The 22,841-nt window shown below is 38.6% G+C and overlaps 1 protein-coding gene across 5 annotated transcripts in view; it reads right to left on the bottom strand.

The window, feature by feature from the left end:
* NEK4 (NIMA related kinase 4) overlaps positions 1–22,841 on the bottom strand; it is a 45,460-nt gene that overhangs the window by 8,515 nt on the left and 14,104 nt on the right. The window contains exons 8-15 of one of the 5 annotated variants that reach the window (XR_009565898.1): positions 21,158–21,307; positions 20,455–20,604; positions 19,924–19,990; positions 19,062–19,171; positions 17,847–17,935; positions 9,997–10,205; positions 9,171–9,304; positions 2,475–3,193 (exon numbers count right to left, since the gene is read on the bottom strand). Coding sequence is in view for 4 of the 5 variants with exons in the window: in XM_030867418.2 (XP_030723278.2) it covers positions 9,171–9,304; positions 9,997–10,205; positions 17,847–17,935; positions 19,062–19,171; positions 19,924–19,990; positions 20,455–20,604; positions 21,158–21,307 (909 nt within the window). In the remaining variant the exon portion in view is untranslated. Of the gene's footprint in view, positions 1–2,474; positions 3,194–9,170; positions 9,305–9,635; positions 10,206–17,846; positions 17,936–19,061; positions 19,172–19,923; positions 19,991–20,454; positions 20,605–21,157; positions 21,308–22,841 lie in introns of those variants that run through there. The other 4 variants (XM_030867418.2, XM_030867419.2, XM_060308377.1 and 1 more) reach the window with 4 other exon arrangements.

Here is a 22,841-nt window from a genome sequence, read left to right as displayed (position 1 = left end):
AAGTGTTCACATGCTGCAGCTAAAGATCCCGCATGCCACAAGAAAGATTCCACATGTGGCAGTGAATATCCCACCAGCAGGCAGCTAAGACCTGATACAACCAAATAAATAAATAAATATTTAAAAAAAAAAAAAAAGATTTCAAGTCAACAACCTAACTTTGCAGCCTAAAGAAATAGAAAAAAGAACAAATTAAACCTAAAAGTAGCAGAAGGAAGGAAATAATAAGATTAGAGCTGAGATGAATATAATTGCGAACAGAAAAATAGAAAAAAATCAAAATAAGCAAAAGTTGGTTCTTCAGAAAGATGAACAAAATTGACAAACCTTTAGCTATACTTAGAAAAAAAAGACTCAAATTACTAAAATCTGAAATGGATTTGGGACGTTACTACCACTCTAATAAAAAGAAATAAAAAGGATTCTAAGAAAGTACAATGGGGCTTCCCTGGTGGCGCAGTGGTTGAGAGTCCACCTGCCGATGCAGGGGACGCGGGTTCGTGCCCCGGTCTCGGAGGATCCCACATGCCGCGGAGTGGCTGGGCCCGTGAGCCATGGCCGCTGAGCCTGCGCATCTGGAGCCTGTGCTCCGCAACGGGAGAGGCCACAGCAGTGAGAGGCCCGCGTACGCAAAAAAAAAAAAAAAAAAAAAAGAAAGAAAAAAAGAAAGAAAGTACTATGAACAATCGTACACCAACAAGTTGCATAAATGGACAAATTCCAAGAAACATAAAACCTACCAAAACTGAATCATGAAGAAATAGAAAATCTGAATATCCCCATAACTAGCAAGGAGACTGAATCAGTAACCTAAACCTCCTAACAAGGAAAGGCCCTGGACCTTTGCTGGTGAATTCTGCCAAACATTTGGACAGGAACTGATACCAATCCTTCTCAAACTCTTCAGAGAGTTAATGAGGAAGGAGCACTTCCTGCCTCATTTATGAGGCCAGGATTGCCCTGGTGCTAGGGCCAAACAGGGACACTATAGGAAAAGAAAAATATACACTAATATCCCTTTTGACCACTGATGCAAAAATCTTCAGCAAAATACTAGATGATTAAGATGTTCATGAGAGATACTGGTCTCATGTTTTTTTCATGTAGTGTCCTTGTTGGGTTTTGGTATCACAGTTGTTCTGGGCTTATGGGGAGAAATGGGAAATGTCCCTTCTTTTTCTGTTTTCTAAAGAATTTGTGTAGGATTTGTGTTATTTCTTCCTTAGATGATTGGAAGAATTCACAGCAAAGCCATCTGGGCCTGAAGTTTTCTTTACAGGCGAGTTTTACTTTTTCTAGATGCTGTGTTTAGGCTTTATATCAAGGCTTAGTGTAGTTAAATTCATAGACACAGAAATTAGAATGGTAGTTGCCAGGAGCTGGTAGGAGGGGTAAGTGGGGAGTTTTTGTTTAATTGGTACAGAGTTTCAGTTTTGCAAAATGCAAAAAGTTCTGGAGATGGATGGTGGTGATGTTTGCACAATAATGTAAACATACTTAAGGCCACTGAACCAAATACTTAAAAATGGTTAAAATGCTAAATTTGAAGTTATGTGTATTTTACTGTAATTTAAAAATCCAGCATGTATATAATACACTGTTGAACCTATAAAATAGAAAAATGTAATATATTTGTGCAAATATATGTGGAAATTAAACAATACACTCCTAAACAACCAACCTTACAGAAATAAAAAATATTAAGAAGAATTTTTATTAATAATTGTATGCCGGTGTGTGGGCCCTGAACCAAGATGGCTGAGTAGAAGGCTGTGCTCTCACTCCCTCTTGTGAGAACACCAGAATCACAACTAGCTGCTGGACAATCATTGACAGGAAGACACTGGAACTCACCAAAAAAGATACCCCACATCCAAAGACAAAGGAGAAGACACAGTGAGATGGTAGGAGGGGTGCAATCACAGTAAAATCAAATCCCATAACTGCTGGGTGGGTGACTCACAAACAGGAGAACACTTATACCACAGAAGTCCACCCACTGGAGTGAAGGTTCTGAACCCCACGTCAGGCTTCCCAACATGGGGGTCCGGCACTGGGAGGAGGAATTCCTAGAGAATCAGACTTTGAAGGCTACTGGGAATTGACTGCAGGACTTCGACAGCACTGGGGGAAACAGAGACTCCACTCTTGGAGGGCACACACAAAGTAGTGTGTGCATCGGGACACAGGGGAAGGAGCAGTGACCCCATAGGAGACTGAACCAGACCTACCTGCTAGTGTTGGAGGGTCTCCTGCAGAGGCAGGGGGTGGCTGTGTCTCACTGTGAGGACAAGGACACTGGCAGCAGAAGTTCTGGGAAGTACTCCTTGGCATGAGCCCTCCCAGAGTCTGCCATTAGCCCCACCAAAGAGCCCAGATAGGTTCCAGTCTTGGGTCACCTCAGGCCAAACAACGAACAGGGAGGGAACCCAGCCCCACCCATCAGCAGACAAGTGGATTAAAGTTTTACTGACCTCTTCCCACAAAAGCAACAGCCAGCTCTACCCAGCACCAGTCCCTCCCATCAGGAAACTTGCACAAGCCTCTTAGATAGCCTCATCCACCAGAGGGCAGACAGCAGAAGCAAGAAGACCTACAATGCTGCAGCCTGTGGAACAAAAACCACATTCACAGAAAGATAGACAAGATGAAAAGGCAGAGGGCTATGTACCACATGAAGGAACAAGATAAAACCCCAGAAAAACAACTAAATGAAGTGGAGATAGACAACCTTCCAGAAAAAGAATTCAGAATAATGACAGTGAAGATGATCCAGGACCTCGGAAAAAGAATGGAGGCAAAGATCAAGAAGATGCAAGAAATGTTTAACAATGAGCAAGAAGAATTAAAGAACAAACAAACAGAGATTAACAACATAATATCTGAAATGAAAAATACACTAGAAGGAATCAATAGCAGAATAACTGAGGCAGAACACATAAGTGACCTGGAAGACAGAATGATGGAATTCACTGCTGCGGAACTGAATAAAGAAAAAAGAATGAGGGCTTCCCTGGCGGCGCAGTGATTGTGAGTCCGCCTGCCGATGCAGGGGACACGGGTTCGTGCCCTGGTCCGGGAGGATCCCACATGCCGCGGAGTGGCTGGGCCCGTGAGCCACGGCTGCTGGGCCTGCGTGTCTGGAGCCTGTGCTCCACAACGGGAGAGGCCACAACAGTGAGAGGCCCGCATACTGCAAAAAAAAAAGAGAAAAGAATGAAAAGAAATAAAGACAGCCTAAAAGACCTCTGGGACAACATTAAATGCAACAAGATTTGAATTATAGGGGTCCCAGAAGGAGAAGAGAGAGAGAAAGGACCTGAGAAAATATTTGAAGAGATTACAGTCAGAAACTTCCCTAACATGGGAAAGGAAATAGTCACCCAAGTCCAGGAAGCACAGAGAGTCCCATAAAGGATAAACCCAAGGAGAAACACTGAGACACATAGTAATCAAATTGGCAAAAATTAAAGACAAAGAAAAATTATTGAAAGCAACAAGGGAAAAATGACAAATAACATACAAGGGAACTCCCATATGGTTAACAGCTGATTTCTCAGCAGAAACTCTACAAGCCAGAAGGGAGTGGCATGATATACTTAAAGAGATGAAAGGGAAGAATCTACAACCAAGATTACTCTACCTGGCAAGGATCTCATTCAGATTCGATGGAGAAATCAAAAGTTTTACAGACAAGCAAAAGCTAAGAGAATTCTGCACCACCAAACCAGCTCTACAACAAATGCTAAAGGAACTTCTCTAAGTGGGAAACACAAGAGAAGAAAAGGACCTACAAAAACAAACCCAAAACAATTAAGAAAATGGTCATAGGAACATACATATCGATAATTACCTTAAACATAAATGGATTAAATGCTCCAACCAAAAGACACAGGCTCGCTGAATGGATACAAAAACAAGACCCATATATATGCTGTCTACAAGAGACCCACTTCAGACCTAGGGACACATACAGACTGAATGTGAGGGGATGTAAAAACATATTCCATGCAAATGGAAATCAAAAGAAGGCTGGAGTAGCAATACTCATATCAGATAAAATAGACTTTAAAATAAAGAATGTTACAAGAGACAAGGAAAGACACTACATAATGACCAAGGGATCAATCCAAGAAGAAGATATAACAATTATAAGTATACATGCACCCAACATAGGAGCACCTCAATACATAAGGCAACTGCTAACAACTATAAAAGAGGAAATCGACAGTAACACAATAATAGTGGGGGACTTTAACACCTCACTTAAACCAATGGACAGCTCATCCAAAATGAAAATAAATAAGGAAACACATGCTTTAAATGACACAATAGACCAGATAGATTTAATTGCTATTTATAGGACATTCCATCCAAAAACAGCAGATTACACTTTCTTCTCAAGTGTGCATAGAACATTCTCCAGGATAGATCACATCTTGGGTCACAAATAAAGCCTCAGTAAATTTAAGAAAACTGAAATCATATCAAGCATCTTTTCTGACCACAACGCTATGAGATTAGAAATGAATTACAGGGAAAAAGTCGTAAAAAACACAAACATGGAGGCTGAACAATACGTTACTAAATAACCAACAGATCACTGAAGAAATCAAAAAGGAAATCAAAAAATACCTAGAGACAAATGATAATGAAAACACAATGATCCAAAACCTATGGGATGCAGCAAAAGCAGTTCTAAGAGGGAAGTTTACAGCTAAAGCCTACCTCAAGAAACAAGAAAAATCTCAAATAAACAATCTAACCTTACACCTAAAGAAACTAGAGAAAGAAGAACAAACAAAGCCCAAAGTTAGCAGAAGGAAAGAAATCATAAAAATCAGATCAGAAATAAATGAAATAGAAACAAAGAAAACAATAGCAAAGATCAATAAAACTAAAAGCTGGTTCTTTGAGAAGATAAACAAAATTGATAAACCATTAGCCAGACTCATCAAGAAAAAGAGGGAGAGAACTCAAATCAATAAAATTAGAAATGAAAAAGGAGAAGTTACAACAGACATCAAAGAAATACAAAGCATCCTAAGAGACTACTACAAGCAGCTCTATGACAATAACATGGACAACCTGGAAGAAATGGGCAAATTCTTAGAAAGGTATAACCTTCCAAGACTGAACCAAGAAGAAATAGAAAATATAAACAGACCAATCACAGGCACTGAAATTGAAACTGTGATTAAAAATCTTCCAACAAGCAAAAGTCCAGGACCAGATGGCTTCACAGGTGAATTCTATCAAACATTTAGAGAAGAGCTAACACCCATCCTTCTCAAACTCTTCCAAAAAATTGCAGAGGAAGGAACACTCCCAAATTCATTCTATGAGGCCACCATCACCCTGATACCAAAACCAGACAAAGATACTACAAAAAAAAGAAAATTACAGACCAATATCACTGATGAATATAGATGCAAAAATCCTCAACAAAATACCAGCAAACAGAATCCAACAACACATTAAAAGGATCATACACCATGTTCAAGTGGGATTTATCCCAGGGATGCAAGGATTCTTCAACATATGTAAATCAGTCAATGTGATACACCATATTAACAAATTGAAGGAGAAAAACCATACTATCACCTCAATAGATGCAGAAAAAGCTTTTGACAAAATTCAACACTCATCTGTGATAAAAACTCTCCAGAAAATGGGCACAGAGGGAACCTACTTCAACATAATAAAGGCCATATACGACAAACCCACAGCAAACATCATTCTCAATGGTGAAAAACTGAAAGCATTTCCTCTAAGATCAGGAACAAGACGAGGATGTCCACTCTCACCGCTATTATTCAACATAGTTTTGGAAATCCTAGTGTCGGCAATCAGAGAAGAAAAAGAAATAAAAGGAATACAAATTGGAAAAGAAGAAGTAAAACTGTTACTGTTTGCAGATGACACGATACTATACATAGAGAATCCTAAAGATGCCACCAGAAAACTACTAGAGCTAATCAATGAATTTGGTAAAGTTGCAGGATACAAAATTAATGCACAGAAATCTCTTGCATTCCTATACACTAATGATGAAAAATCTGAAAGAGAAATTAAGGAAACACTCCCATTTACCGCTGCAACAAAAAGCATAAAACACCTAGGAATAAACCTACCTAGGGAGACAAAAGACCTGTATGCAGAAAACTATTAGACACTGATGAAAGAAATTAAAGATGATACCAACAGATGGAGAGATATACCATGTTCTTGGATTGGAAGAATCAACATTGTGAAAATGACTATATTACCCAAAGCAATCTGCAGGTTCAATGCAATCCCTATCAAATTACCAATGGCATTTTTTATGGAACTAGAACAAAAATATCTTAAAATTTGTATGGAGACACAAAAGACTCCAAATAGCCAAAGCAGTCTTGAGGGAAAAAAACGGAGCTGGAGGAATCAGACTCCCTGACTTCAGACTATACTACAAAGCTACAGTAATCAAGACAATATGGTACTGGCACAAAAACAGAAATACAGATCAATGGAACAAGATAGAAAGCCCAGAGAGAAACCCACACACCTATAGTCAACTAATCTATGACAAAGGAGGCAAGGATATACAATGGAGAAAAGACAGCCTCTTCAATAAGTGGTGCTGGGAAAACTGGACAGCTACATGTAAAAGAATGAAATTAGAACACTCCCTAACACCATGCACAAAAATAAACTCAAAATGGATTAGAGACCTAAATGTAAGACCGGACACTATAAAACTCTTAGAGGAAAACACAGGAAGAACACTCTTTGACATAAATCACAGCAAGATCTTTTTTGATCCACCTCCTAGAGTAATGGATATAAAAATAAAAATAAACAAATGGAACCTAATGATACTACAAAGTTTTTGCACAGCAAAGGAAACCGTAAACAAGACAAAAAGACAGCCTTCAGAATGGGAGAAAATATTTGCAAACGAACCAACGGACAAAGGATTAATCTCCAAAATATATAAACAGGGCTTCCCTGGTGGTGCAATGGTTGAGAGTCCGCCTGCCGATGCAGGGGACACGGGTTCGTGCCCCGGTCTGGGAAGATCCCACATGCCGTGGAGCGGCTAGGCCCATGAGCCATGGCCGCTAAGCCTGCGCGTCTGGAGCCTGTGCTCCACAACAGGAGAGGCCACAACAGTGAGAGGCCCGCATACCGCAAAAAAAACAAAAAAACAAAACAAAAAAACCCACTAAAAATAGAATTACCATATTATCCAGCAATCCCACTACTGGGCATATACCCAGGGAAAACCATAATTCAAAAAGACACATGCACCTCAATGTTCATTGCAGCACTATTTACAATAGCCAGGTCATGGAAGCAACCTAAATGCCCATCGACAGACGAATGGATAAAGAAGATGTGGTATATATATACAATGGAATATTACTCAGCCATAAAAAGGAACAAAACTGGGTAATTTGTTGAGCCATGGATGGATCTAGAGACTGTCATACAGAGTGAAGTAAGTCAGAAAGAGAAAAACAAATATTGTATATTAACGCATATATGTGGAACCTAGAAAAATGGTACAGATGAACTGGTTTGCAGGGCAGAAATTGAGATATAGATGTAGAGAACAAACGTATGGACACCAAGGGGGGAAAGCGGCAGGGGGGTGGGGGTGGTGGTGTGATGAATTGGGTGATTGGGATTGACATGTATACTCTGATCTGTATAAAATTGATGACTAATAAGAACATGCTGTATTACAAAAATAAAATTAAATTAAAAAATTAAAAAAAAAATTATATGCCAATTAGATAACTTAGTTGAAAAGGACAATTCCTAGAAAGACAGAAATTTTAGAAAGAGAAGAACAAATAATCTGAATATAGTAAGTAAAGACACGGAATTTATTATCAAAAAACTACCCACAAAGAAAAGCTAAGGCCCACCCAGATGCCTTCATTGGTGAATTCTAGCAAACATTTCAAGAAGAATTAATACCAGTTCTTCACTAATTCTTCCCAAGAAAGATGAGGGAAACTCCCCAACTCATTCTGAGGCCAGTATTACCCTGATAACAAAACCAATAAAAATATCACAAGAAAAGAAAACTGAAGACCAATATCTCATGTGAACACAGACACAAAAACGCTCAACAAAATACTAGAAACATGACTCTAGCAACATATAAGATGCAGTAAACACTATGACCAAGTGGGATTTATCTCAGGAATACAAGGATGATTTAACATCCAAAAACCAATTAATGCAACACACCATATCCACAGAATAAAAAACGAAAACTACATGATCATCTAAATAGAAAGCATTTGACAAACCCAACACCTTTTCATGATAAGAACACTTAGCAGGGCTTCCCTGCTGGCGCAGTGCTTACGAATCCGCCTGTCAATGCAGGGGACACAGGTTTGAGCCCTGATCCAGGAAGATCCCACAAGCCACAGAGCAACTAAGCGTGTGTACCACAACTACTGAGCCTGCGCTCTAGAGCCCGCAAGCCACAACTACTGAGTCCACACGCCACACCTACTGAAGCCTGCGTGCCTAGAGCCCACGCCCCACAATAAGAAAAGCCACCGCAATGAGAAGCCTGTGCACTGCAACGAAGAGTAGCCCCCGCTCTCCGCAACTAGAGAAAGCCCGCGCGCAGCAATGAACACCCAATGCAGCCAAAAATAAATAAATAAATAAATTTTTTAAAAAGTAGAAACAACCTATCAGGTGGTGAATAGATAAACAATATGTGGTATAGCCATACAATGGAATACTATTCAGTCTTATAAAAGAATGAAGTACATGACGTGCCCTACAACATGGATGAATCTTGAAAACATACGCTAAATGAAAGATATCAGTCACAAAAGACCACATAGTTCTGTACAACTCTATTTAAATGAAATGTTCAGAATAGGCAGATATAGAGACAGAACTATTAGTGGTTGCTTAGGGGTGAAAGGCCTATAGGACAATGGGGAGTGACAGTGAGTACAGGGTTTCTTTTGGGGATAATTAAATGTTCTAACATCGATGTGGTGATGGTTGTACAACTCTGTGAACATATTAAAAACCACTGAATTGTATACTTAAAATGGGTAAAATGTATGGTATGTTAATTATATTTCAAAAGGCCTTTAAAAAAATTCCATAGCATAAGCAGCTGACACAGCTAATAGGACACTCACCTCTCTTTCCAATTCATCCTCCTCTTCCAAAATATCATACACCTGCTCTAAAAGCTGAATCCCCAGGCCCCGAATTACATCAGCTCTCAAGACTTCAACTATTCTTCTGATTTTTTCAGAACCTGGCACGATAGCTAAAAAGCAATAACAACAGGGAAAAAGTAAACACTTTCACCACTGCAGCAAGAACACAATTTTTTTTCTTTTTTTTTTCCTGGTAATCTTGTCATGTTAAGATTCTTTTCACTTTGACAAGAGTTTAGTTTAAGAGTTCATGTTTTTTTTTTTTTTTTGCGGTACGCAGGCCTCTCACTGCTGTGGCCTCTCCCGTTGCGGAGCACAGGCTCCAGACGCGCAGGCTCAGCAGCCATGGCTCACGGGCCCAGCCGCTCCGCGGCATGTGGGATCTTCCCGGACCGGGGCACGAACCCGTGTCCCCTGCATCGGCAGGCAGACTTTCAACCACTGTGCCATCAGGGAAGCCCAAGAGTTCATGTATTTTTGATGACTAAAATGTATATATGAACTTACGCTTCATGTCTCATCACCATCTCCTAAATCTAAAAACTACAAATTGTCTAATTTGAAGAAAGTCCACGTGAAAAATTCCAAACATGTATTTATTTACATTTATTTTTAAAAATCAATTTTCATTCAACTTTTCAGGAATACAACTGTTACATAAAATAAGATATATTTTTTATGAAGATATCCAAATGAAATAATTTAAAAAACCAAAAATATTTGCAAGCATTAAGCTCCTTAGTTTAATACATTTCTCCAGTAAACATATGCTCTCCAGCTTGGTGTAAAACAATAAACTGACCACCTGAAGGTAGCTCTTTAAAACGGAGTTCCTCCGCCTCCTCTGCAACTTTCCCATGAAGTATCAGTGTGTCCCGATACTTCCGAAGAAGTTTAAATTCTGACACTGGCTCTGGTACCAGGAGATCTTCATAGCTCTCTTTAGAGTCCAAATTCAGGGTCTGTGTCATCAATTGTACCAAGTCACTCATTTCATTTGTATGACCTTTCCTGGAAAAGAAAAAATTCTCTTGTTATTAATTGGCTTCATGAAAATTTTTCATTAGAAATTAGATACAAAACAACCTTTAGGGTTCTGCTTTCTAGTAAGCAAGTAAGTTCCGACGGACAGAACCCTTCCACAAATAAGTATAAACTTTGGACAAAATACAAAAATCAACTATGTGAGGGCAATGAAGAATGTACAAAATTTGCAAGCAGATTCTGGAGGAGAGTCAACACCTTTAGCCTAAAGGCAAGCCATAGGCAGCTAAAGTACAACAGAAAACCCAGTCTTTCTTGCCTGCAAAACCAAAGGACAGAGTTCGAGACCACCACTGCCACTAGAAAGTGAGAGAAGAATCTTGGAAAGGAGAGAGTGAGAAAGACAAGGTCCCAGATTTTGCGTATAAATTCCACCCAACTATTTCTAAGTAACTTAACTATATCCAAGTACAAAGTTCAAGAATATTTAAAGAAATATAAAAATATCAGCAATTAATGGGATAAAATTGACAATGTCTGGCATCACGTCAAAAATACCAGACATGAGGGCTTCCCTGGTGGCGCAGTGGTTGAGAGTCCGCCTGCTGATGCAGGCGCGCGGGTTCGTGACCCGGTCCGGGAAGATCCCACATGCCACGGAGCGGCTGGGCCCGTGAGCCATGGCTGCTGGGCCTGCGCGTCCGGAGCCTGTACTCCGCAACGGGAGAGGCCATAACAGTGAGAGGCCCGCGTACCGTAAAAAAAAAAAAAAAATACCAGACATGCAAAGCAGGAAAATAGCACACAATTATGAAGAGAAAAAAATAAGTTAATAGAAATAGATCCAGAAGCAATACAAGTGACAGAATTAGTAAATAAGGACATTAAAATGGTTATTAAACATATATTCCATATGACCAAGGTAGGGGAAACACCAACATGTTAAGGAGAGGCAATGAAGATATAAAAAGGACCCAAATTGAACTACAAATGATAAGTACAATGTGTTGAATATGTGGGATGGGATTAACAAATTAGATACTGCAGGAGAAAAGATTAGTGAACTCAAAGATACAGCAATAGAATCTACAAAAAATGGAACAGATGGGAATTCCCTGGCAGTCTTGTGGTTAGGACTCCATGCTTTCACTGCCGAGGGCATGGGTTCAATCCCTGGTCAGGGAACTAAGATCCCACAAGCCACAACGTGTGGCCAGAAAAAAAAAAAAAGGAACAGAGAAAAAAAGACTAAAGAAAAAATAGAATATGATTAGTGACCTGTGGGATAACTTTAAGCAATCTAATATACATGTAATCAGAATCCTTAGGAGGGCAGGAGGGGGTCCAAAAAAATACTTGAAGAAATAATGGCGAAACTGTTTCCACCAATGAAAACTATAAACCCACAGATCTAAGAAGACATTTTATAAGAATTCTGAATGAAAATCAGATGTGTCCATTAAAAGAGAATTTTAGCTCTTGCATATACCAAAAACCATTTACAATGTTATCAATGACAGTACTACAGGTCTGAATGCTACGATAAATGTACATTTAAAATTAATTCATAAACAAATGGGACCTAATCAAGCTTATAAGCTTTTGCACAGCAACAGAAACCATAAAAAAAAATGAAAAGATAACCTACAGACTGGGAGAAAATATTTGCAAACAATGCAACTGACAAGGGATTAATTTCCAAAGTATAAAAACAGCTCATACAATTCAATAACAACAACAAAAAACAACCCAATCAAAAAATGGGCAGAAGACCTAAATAGACATTTCTCCAAAGAAGACATAAAGATGGCCAATAGGCACAAGAAAAGATGTTCAACATCATTAATTATTAGAGAAATGCAAATCAAAACTACAATGAGGTACCACCTCACACGGGTCAGAATGGCCATCATTAAAAAGTCTACAAATAATAAATGCTGGAAATCCAAAGAGAAACACGCCAAGACACATATTAATCAAACTGTCAAAAATTAAATACAAAGAAAACATATTAAAAGCAGCAAGGGAAAAACAACAAATAACACACAAGGGAATCCCCATAAGGTTAACAGCTGATCTTTCAGCAGAAACTCTGCAAGCCAGAAGGGACTGGCAGGACATAGTTAAAGTGATGAAGGAGAAAAACCTACAACCAAGATTACTCTACCCAGCAAGGATCTCATTCAGATTTGATGGAGAAATTAAAACCTTTACAGACAAGCAAAAGCTGAGAGAGTTCAGCACCACCAAACCAGCTTTACAACAAATGCTAAAGGAACTTCTCTAGGCAAGAAACACAAGAGAAGGAAAAGACTGACAATAACAAACCCAAAACAATTAAGAAAATGGTCATAGGAACATACATATCGATAATTACCTTAAACATAAATGGATTAAATGCTCCAACCAAAAGACAGGCTCGCTGAATGGATACAAAAACAAGACCCATGTATATGCTGTCTACAAGAGACCCACTTCAGACCTAGGGACACATACAGACTGAAAGTGAGGGGATGTAAAAACATATTCCATGCAAATGGAAATCAAAAGAAGGCTGGAGTAGCAATTCTCATATCAGACAAAATAGACTTTAAAATAAAGACTATTACAAGAGACAAAGAAGGACACTACACATAATGATCAACGGATCCATCTAAGAAGAAGATATAACAATTGTAAATATTTATGCACCCAACCTAGGAGCACCTCAATACATAAGGCAAATACTAACAGCCATAAAAGGGGAAATCGACAGTAACACATTCATAGTAGGGGACTTTAACACCCCACTTTCACCAATGGACAGATCATCCAAAATGAAAATACATAAGGAAACATAAGCTTTAAATGATACATTAAACAAGATGGACTTAATTGACATTTATAGGACATTCCATCCAAAAACAACAGAATACACATTTTTCTCAAGTGCTCATGGAACATTCTCCAGGATAGATCATATCTTGGGTCACAGATCAAGCCTTGGTAAATTTAAGAAAATTGAAATTGTATCAAGTATCTTTTCCGACCACAATGCTATGAGACTAGATATCAATTACAGGAAAAGACCTGTAAAAAATACAAACACATGGAGGCTAAACAATACACTACTTAATAACGAAGTGATCACTGAAGAAATCAAAGAGGAAATTAAAAAATACCTAGAAACAAATGACAATGGAGACACGACGACCCAAAACCTATGGGATGCAATAAAAGCAGTTCTAAGAGGGAAGTTTATAGCAATACAATCCTACCTTAAGAAACAGGAAACATCTCGAATAAACAACCTAACCTTGCACCTAAAGCAATCAGAGAAAGAAGAACAAAAAAACCCCAAAGTTAGCAGAAGGAAAGAAATCATAAAAATCAGATCAGAAATAAATGAAAATGAAATGAAGGAAACGATAGCAAAGATCAATAAAACTAAAAGTTGGTTCTTTGAGAAGATAAACAAAATTGATACACCATTAGCCAGACCCATCAAGAAAAAAAGGGAGAAGACTCAAATCAATAGAATTAGAAATGAAAAAGGAGAAGTAACAACTGACACTGCAGAAATACAAAAGTTCATGAGAGATTACTACAAGCAACTCTATGCCAATAAAATGGACAACCTGGAAGAAATGGACAAATCTTTAGAAATGCACAACCTGCCAAGACTGAATCAGGAAGAAATAGAAAATATGAACAGACCAATCACAAGCACTGAAATTGAAACTGTGATTAAAAATCTTCCAACAAACAAAAGCCCAGGACCAGATGGCTTCACAGGCGAATTCTATCAAACATTTAGAGAAGAGCTAACACCTATCCTTCTCAAACTCTTCCAAAATATAGCAGAGGGAGGAACACTCCCAAACTCATTCTACAAGGCCACCATCACCCTGATACCAAAACCAGACAAGGATGTCACAAAGAAAGAAAACTGCAGGCCAATATCACTGATGAACATAGATGCAAAAATCCTCAACAAAATACTAGCAAACAGAATCCAACAGCATAGTAAAAGGATCATATACCATGATAAAGTGGGGTTTATTCCAGGAATGCAAGGATTCTTCAATATATGCAAATCAATCAACGTGATACACCATATTAACAAACTAAAGGAGAAAAACCATATGATCACCTCAACAGATGCAGAGAAAGCTTTTGACAAAATTCAACACCCATTTATGATAAAAACCCTGAAGAAAGTAGGCATAGAGGGAACTTTCCTCAACATAATAAAGGCCATATATGACAAACCCACAGCCAACATCGTCCTCAATGGTGAAAAACTGAAAGCATTTCCACTAAGATCAGGAACAAGACAAGGTTGCCCACTCTCACCACTCTTATTCAACATAGTTTTGGAAGTTTTAGCCACAGCAATCAGAGAAGAAAAGGAAATAAAAGGAATACAAATCGGAAAAGAAGTAAAGCTGTCACTGTTTGCAGATGACATGATACTATACACAGAGAATCCTAAAGATGCCACCAGAAAACTACTAGAGCCAATCAATGAATTTGGTAAAGTAGCAGGATACAAAATTAATGCACAGAGATCTCTGGCATTCCTATACACTAACGATGAAAAATCTGAAAGTGAAATCAAGACAACACTCCCATTTACCATTGCAACAAAAAGAATAAAATATCTAGGAATAAACCTACCTAAGGAGACAAAAGACCTGTATGCAGAAAACTATAAGACACTGATGAAAGAAATTAAAGATGATACAAATAGATGGAGAGATATACCATGTTCTTGAATTGGAAAAATCAACATTGTGAAAATGACTCTGCTACCCAAAGCAATCTACAGATTCAATGCAACCCCTATCAAACTACCAATGGCATTTTTCACAGAACTATAACAAAAAGTTTCACAATTTGTATGGAAACACAAAAGACCCCGAATAGCCAAAGCAATCTTTTTTTTTTTTTTTTTTTTTGCGGTATGCGGGCCTCTCACTGTTGTGGCCTCTCCCATTGCGGAGCACAGACTCCAGACGCGCAGGCTCTGGACGCGCAGGCTCAGTGGTCATGGCTCACGGGCCCAGCCGCTCCGTGGCATGTGGGATCTTCCTGGACTGGGGCACGAACCCGTGTCCCCTGCATCAGCAGGCGGACTCTCAACCAGTGTGCCACCAGGGAAGCCCTGGCCAAAGCAATCTTGAGAATGAAAAACGGAGCTGGAGGAATCAGGCTCCCTGACTTCAGACTATACCACAAAGCTACAGTAATCAAGACAATATGGTACTGGCACAAAAACAGAAAGATAGATCAATGGAACAGGATAGAAAGCCCAGAGATAAACCCACACACATATGGTCACCTTATCTTTGATAAAGGAGGCAGGAATGTACAGTGGAAAAAGGACAGCCTCTTCAATAAGTGGTGCTGGGAAAACTGGACAGCAACATGTAAAAGTATGAGATTAGATCACTCCCTAACACCATACACAAAAATAAGCTCAAAATGGATTAGAGACCTAAATGTAAGGCCAGAAACTATCAAACTCTTAGAGGAAAACATAGGCAGAACACTCTATGACATAAATCACAGCAAGATCCTTTTTGACCCACCTCCTAGAGAAATGGAAATAAAAACAAAAATAAACAAATGGGACCTAATGAAACTCAAAAGCTTTTGCACAGCAAAGGAAACCATAAACAAGACCAACAGACAACCCTCAGAATGGGAGAAAATATTTGCAAATGAAGCAACTGACAAAGGATTAATCTCCAAAATTTACAAGCAGCTCATGCAGCTCAATAACAGAAAAACAAACAACCCAATCCAAAAGTGGGCAGAAGACCTAAACAGACATTTCTCCAAAGAAGATATACAGACTGCCAACAAACACATGAAAGAACGCTCAACATCATTAATCATTAGAGAAATGCAAATCAAAACTACAATGAGATATCATCTCACACCAGTCAGAATGGCCATCATCAAACAATCTAGAAACAATTAATGCTGGAGAGGGTGTGGAGAAAAGGGAACACTCTTGCACTGCTGGTGGGAATGTGAATTGGTACAGTCACTATGGAGAACAGTATGGAGGTTCCTTAAAAAACTAAAAATAGAACTACTATATGACCCAGCAATCCCACTACTGGGCATACACCCTGAGAAAACCATAATTCAAAAAGAGTCATGTACCAAAATGTTCATTGCGGCTCTATTTACAATAGCCAGGAGATGGAAACAACCTAAGCATCCATCATCAGATGAATGGATAAAGAAGATGTGGCATATATATACAATGGAATATTCCTCAGCCATAAAAAGAAACAAAATTGAGCTATTTGTAATGAGGTGGATGGACCTAGAGTCTGTCATACAGAGTGAAGTAAGTCAGAAGGAGAAAGACAAATACCGTATGCTAACACATATATATGGAATTTAAGAAAAAAAAATGTCATGAAGAACCTTCGGGTAAGACAGGAATAAAGACACAGACCTACTAGAGAATGGACTTGAGGATATGGGGAGGGGGAAGGGTAAGCTGTGACAAAGCGAGAGAGTGGCATGGACATATATACACTACCAAACGTAAAACAGATAGCTAGTGGGAAGCAGCCGCATAGCACAGGGAGATCAGCTTGGTGCTTTGTGACCACCTACAGGGGTGGGACAGGGAGCGGGGGAACTAACACACCAACGTTAGTGTGTGTGAAAGCAGAAACTAACACACCAATGTAAAGTAATTATACTCCAATAAAGATTTAAAAAAAAAAAGGAAAATTGTGTTAGCAACATAAATGGAGAAACAGCAAAAAAAAAAAAAAAATGCTGGAGAGGATGTGGAGAAAAGGGAACCCTCTTACACTGTTGGTGGGAATGTAAATTGGTGCAGCCATTATGGAAAACAGTATGGAGGTTCCTCAGAAAACTAAAAACAGAGTTGCCATGTGATCCAGCAATTCCACTCCTAGGCATATACCCAGACAAAACTATAATTCGAAAAGATACATGCACCCCTATGTTCATAGCAGCACTATCTACAATAACTAAGACATGGAAACAACCTAAATGTCCATTGACAGATGAATGGATAAAGATGTGAGATAGACAGATAGATAGATACACATACACACACATACATATATATACACATACATACAATGGACTATTACTCAGCCACTAAAAAGAATGAAATCATGCCATTCGCAGCAACATGGATGGACCCAGAGGTTATCATACTAAGCAAAGTAAGTCAGAAAGAGAAAGACAAATACCATATGATATCACTTATTTGTGAAATCTAAAGTATGACACAAACAAACATATCTGTGAAACAGAAAGAGACTCAAAGACATGGGAACAGACTTGTGGTTTCCAAGGGGGTTGGGGGTGGGGGAGGGAAGTAACTGGGAGTGTGGGATCAGCAGATGCAAACTATTATTTATATGACAGATAAACAGCAAGGTCTTAACTGTATAGCACAGAGAACTCTATTCAATATCCTGTGATAAACCATAATGGAAGAGAATATGAAAAAGAATATATGTATAACTGAGTCAGTTTGCTGTACAGCAGAAATTAATACAACATTGTAAATCAACTATACTTCAATAAAATTTTTTAAAGTAAAAAAATAAAATTAAATTAGAATAAAATTAATTCAAACAGAAATAGCTTATGAAAGGAGATAGAAAAATAAGAACTTACCCTTCCTTGGAATCCCCATTTGATTTATCAGTTGAACTTGTAGAAGAACTTAACTCATCCTCAGAGAGACAATGGGTGAGTTTCCTTTCCTATTAATGTTTGGAAATACAAAATTCCACATGACAACACAACCAGAATGTAATACATGAAACAATCTTAGATGCAATGCCTAGACACAATGTGCACCTAGGTCCAATTTAACAGGAGAACTATGGATATAAAAATTGAAGTTACTTTACCAAATAATGTCCCAGTTCACCCATGAAGTTCATAAGTGAAGCCTGAGGAACACCAAGGTGAAGTTTTATAAGGTCCTGGAAAGTCTCAGCTATGAAGAAATTTCCTTTCCAGAGGAGAGCAGACAAACAGTTCTGGTGTTTGAACTTCTAAGCAGAGGGCTGGTACCATAAGGAATGTTGGCATTTTAAACTAGACAGAATGCCACCTAAATAAAAAGTAACCTCAGTTTGTTCACCCATGATACTCATTGTTAAATGCTTTAAAGGATTACCTGATATAATTACACACAAATGTTACAACTTTTGAAAATAAAGAGGATCATTTTAATTAGTGAAGCAACTAAATCACACACTATTGTTAAAGGAAAAAACTCTTCATTACTTTCAAGGGCAGGAAGTTTCTTTTTTTAAAAAAGTAATTATATGCTCCTAGAAATGATGTCAAAAACTGGAATACAGAAAACTGAATAATTATTCCCAGGGTATTATTACACAAAAAAGTGAACGTGGTTAAAAACTTGCAATTATCCATTTAGCCACCAAATGGTGCCCCTACATTATCCCTGGGTGGAAAGGTAAGGTACTTTGACACAAACAGGAAACAAAGGAAGGATCAGCAAGTGAGACTAAAATCTGGCCAGGTCGTTTGTTATATTATTAACACAGCAGAATAAGCAAAGTGTTGCCTAGTGGAAGCCCTTTGGAAGTCTTGTTTAAAAGACTGCTTAAGAAAGTTATTAACTAGGCTGCCAGTTGTTTACAAGAGCGCCTGAAAATTCCATTCCCTTAATGAAGGAAACAAAATCCTTTTAATTATTATTGACCAGTTCTTTTTCTTATCAGAGAAGTGTGAAAAGTGTAACTTAAGTCAGCACTGTCCCAGGAATAAATAGAGCTGGCATTTATGAGGTTTACCGTTATTAGGCTTGCCAGATGTAGACATGTCTACCTTTTACCTTAGGACTATGTAATGTACCTGAGCAACGCTGTAGTCAGAAGACAACCACTGAGCAGGGGTAGGGTGGCCTTCCTCTTGTGGTTTCTCTGACCCCGCTGGACTCAGAGAAACTCTCCTCACTGAAGGGCCTGAAAAAGTGACAACCCCCAGCAGTTGTTTATGGTGGGCTGGCCTCAATAGAAGAGGGCTTTGCACTGTTTATGGAAGATACCCCAGCAAGGGCCAGCCTAGAAGGAACTCAGACAGCATATTCATCATCACTCTGGTGTCTGACACCTCAGTTCAAATCTCAGGTCTAGGTCTACCAGCCCTGTGACCTTGGGTAAGTTACTTAACCCCTCAGACCCTCAGTCTCCTCCGCTGCAAAATATGAAATGAGATAATGCCCTTAAAATACTTAGCATAATGTTTGAGACATTGTCAGCATTCAACAAATGGAAACTGCTAGAATATGTTGTCTTTAGATAATAGTAATAGGAATGATCACAGCCCTCAGCCCAGGGCAGTACCATTCTCCTGGCTTCCTCTCTCTGTTCCTGAGAAGAGAGCACTTCTCTGACCAACAGACTCTGAACATGGAAACAAAGTAAACACTCGCCTGACTGCTTTCCTGTCTGAAATCTCCCAGGAGTTACTGTCACTCAAAGCTCTCTTGCTCTCTTTTTAGAGTCCTCTTTCTCTAATAACACAAGTTCCAGATCCAATACTATGCCAATTTTTTAAAAGGCTTAACTAGGAAATTTCAAAAATTCTTCTAAATTGGTTTCCCAAATGGATTACTGATGCTGGAAATTCTTAACACCTCACAATCAGTACCAATGCTATGTCCATGAGCCATACCAATAACCTCCAATAGATGAAGGAAAGAGAAAAACTTTACCTGAGGGGAAGATCTCTTCCTGTGACTGCTTTAGTCGCCTCCTCTCTCTTGCTGATAATGGGCGGTCCTTTTAAAGAAAGTCAGTTACTTCCATTCCTATTCACTGTTCTTACAATACCTACAATGCATGACATATAATCCAGCACTACAGGAAAGGCCCTGCACAGGTCTTTAAGGGAGTGTCCATTTGAAACCAGTTCACATCAGGCTTACAACTCCTAGCTAGGATGATCACAGCCCTCATTTCTAGGAAGAGCTCATCTTTGGAAGGGCAAATAGGTATTTCTGCATTTCCTACATTCAGAATCCACTTGGTCTCCTTAATTAACTGGAAGTGACCAGCCCTGAAACAACAGAATCTGTCCATTTCAATCAAAGCTTCTGTTGAGAATCACAAATTTGCGCTTTCCAGTGTTTGGCAAAAAGCAGGGCTAAGATGTTTTAATATAAAACTTCACAATATATGCAGGATTTACAACCAAAAAGTTTTATAATAAAGCTTAAAAAAATCCAACATAGACTCCTACAAACCTTTGATGATGATATCTCACTGTTCCTCGACCTGCTCACAGACCCAGTGATCACTCTACTTTGGTTTTCAGCATCTTTTTGTGTTGATGTGACATCCACTTTTCCAACAGTAGAAAGAGAAGGCAAAAGACGAGGAGGAGTCTCTTGGAACTTCCATAATTAACAAAGAGAGGGAGATTATCAGTGTCATATACATCTACCTCCAAAGGTCCCCCATCGGTAAATCTATGTATTTGTCAGTGATTCCCTCCCAAAAACTTTAAAACATTGCATTTGGGGGGGGGCAGGGGGCAGAGGGGAAGAAACTCTGCCAAAAGTGAATGACCACTTAAGAAGCTTATAGAGAGGGTGCCTGTGAAAGTTACTTCCAGAAATGAGGGGTTGCCACGATCTTATGCAGAAGTTGAGGGAGAAACTGTTCATTAATATGACATAAGAGGAATCAGAGATTTACCTTTTTTGGCCTGTTCCTTTAACTCTCAAAATAAGCTGTCCATCCTTGCTGGAGAAGATAAAATCCTTACTCTGCTTCCAACTCACTGACATTTGATAACCAATATTTAGCATTTCTACCCTTCTTTATATGTTCCTTGCATTATGTATGTGCCTTTTTAGCACATCATTCTAAATAGAAATGAAGTTTCCTAAAGTCTGTTTCCCAAGCAGCAGCACAATGACTTATTCCAAAGAGATCTCTGCTGACCTGTCTCTCTTCCTCACTATGCTCAGTATGTTCTCTTTTCTTCTGCCGCCGCTGTTGAGACAGGAAAGGTTCAGACCCAGAGCTGTGTGGCTGTAAAGTTGGGTGGATTCTGTCCTGTTTTTCTATAACACATTCACCAGCAACTTGATCCTTAAAAATAATAAAATGAAACAAACAAAAAAACAAAATAGAATAATGAAACAGTCTTTTGAACTTCCAAATAGCCAAACCTGCCATATCTACTTCTAAAATTATAAATGAAAGAAGGAGGAGCTGTCTTTTTCAAAATGAATGCTTATTTTCAGTGTTGACAGGCAAAGACAGAATGATGGCATCAGTTATCTACATATTCTGGGTTTTCTTCTCTTTTCCCAAATAAAAATAATTATTTTAATTAAATTACTCAGATTGTTATTAACCTGAAACTACCAATGTTCACTTAGTTTTTTAAAAATCTTTTTATAACTTTTAATAGGTTTGCAATTCAGAAAACTAACAAATGTTTTAAATGAAATCCAATTTAATATACACATACTTCCCAAGTAAACATTAGTTATTTGGATGCCCTCTAAAAAGCACCATGAAAAGATCACGAGCTTGGATTCAGATGGAGTCATATCTCCCTGAACCTCTGTTTCCTTATCTATAAATGGGTATAATGCGTCACACACATCATGTGACTACTGGAGGATTAGAGGAGATTGTGCACTATAGTACTTAAGATCACATCTAACACATATTAGATGCTCAGAAACCAGGAGCTATTACTAGCAGTAGTAAAGATAAAATAAGTTAACTTTTAAATTATGAAGATCACCAAGGACTTAGTGTTTTATTTGGATAACTGGTTTTAGAAACTAATGCACACCAAACATTAAAATAAAATAGCTTCTTACATTAATTTTTTTTTTTTTTTTTTTTTTTTTGCGGTACGCGGGCCTCTCACTGTTGTAGCCTCTCCCGTTGCGGAGCACAGGCTCCGGACGCGCAGGCTCAGCAGCCATGGCTCACAGGCCCAGCCGCTCCGCAGCATGTGGGATCTTCCAGACCAGGGCACGAACCTGTGTCCCCTGCATCGGCAGGTGGACTTTCAACCACTGCGCCACCAGGGAAGCCCAATCAACACATTTTTATCAAGAGCCCACTATGTGGTACATTTTAGAAAAAGGAACAGTGTCATATGCTAGCTATGCAAGGATACCCAGATAATAAATAGTAACTGATTTAATTCTGAAGAGTGAAATAAATGTTTCTCTGCTGGTATTAAGTATAGAATATTCAAAATAAAGCTTATACATATAAGAGTACCTGAACAAATGACTTAAGGAGTTTCTCCATGAAATCCAATTGGTCCTAAAAAAAGTTCTTCCACTTTTATCAACAAAATAACGACAACAACAACAAAGAAATGCTGGACATGAAATTCTATCAAAAAAACAAAAAAATCTACTCTAAAAGCCTGATGTAAGAAACATATTTGATCAGGTACAAGACAGGGATGTCCATTCTTATCACTCCTATTCAACACTGTACTAGAGGTTCTAGCCAGGGCAATCAGACAAGAAAAAATAAATAAATAAAAGAAATCCAGATTGAAAAGGAAAAATCTCTATTTGCAGATGATGTGATACTGTATTCAGAAAATTCTAAGGAGTCCATTATTAAAAAGTTATTAGAACCAATA

Source organism: Globicephala melas, chromosome 11 (assembly GCF_963455315.2).
Source record: "Globicephala melas chromosome 11, mGloMel1.2, whole genome shotgun sequence".
NCBI lineage: Eukaryota > Metazoa > Chordata > Mammalia > Artiodactyla > Delphinidae > Globicephala > Globicephala melas.
This window is presented reverse-complemented; position numbering and strand designations above follow the sequence as displayed.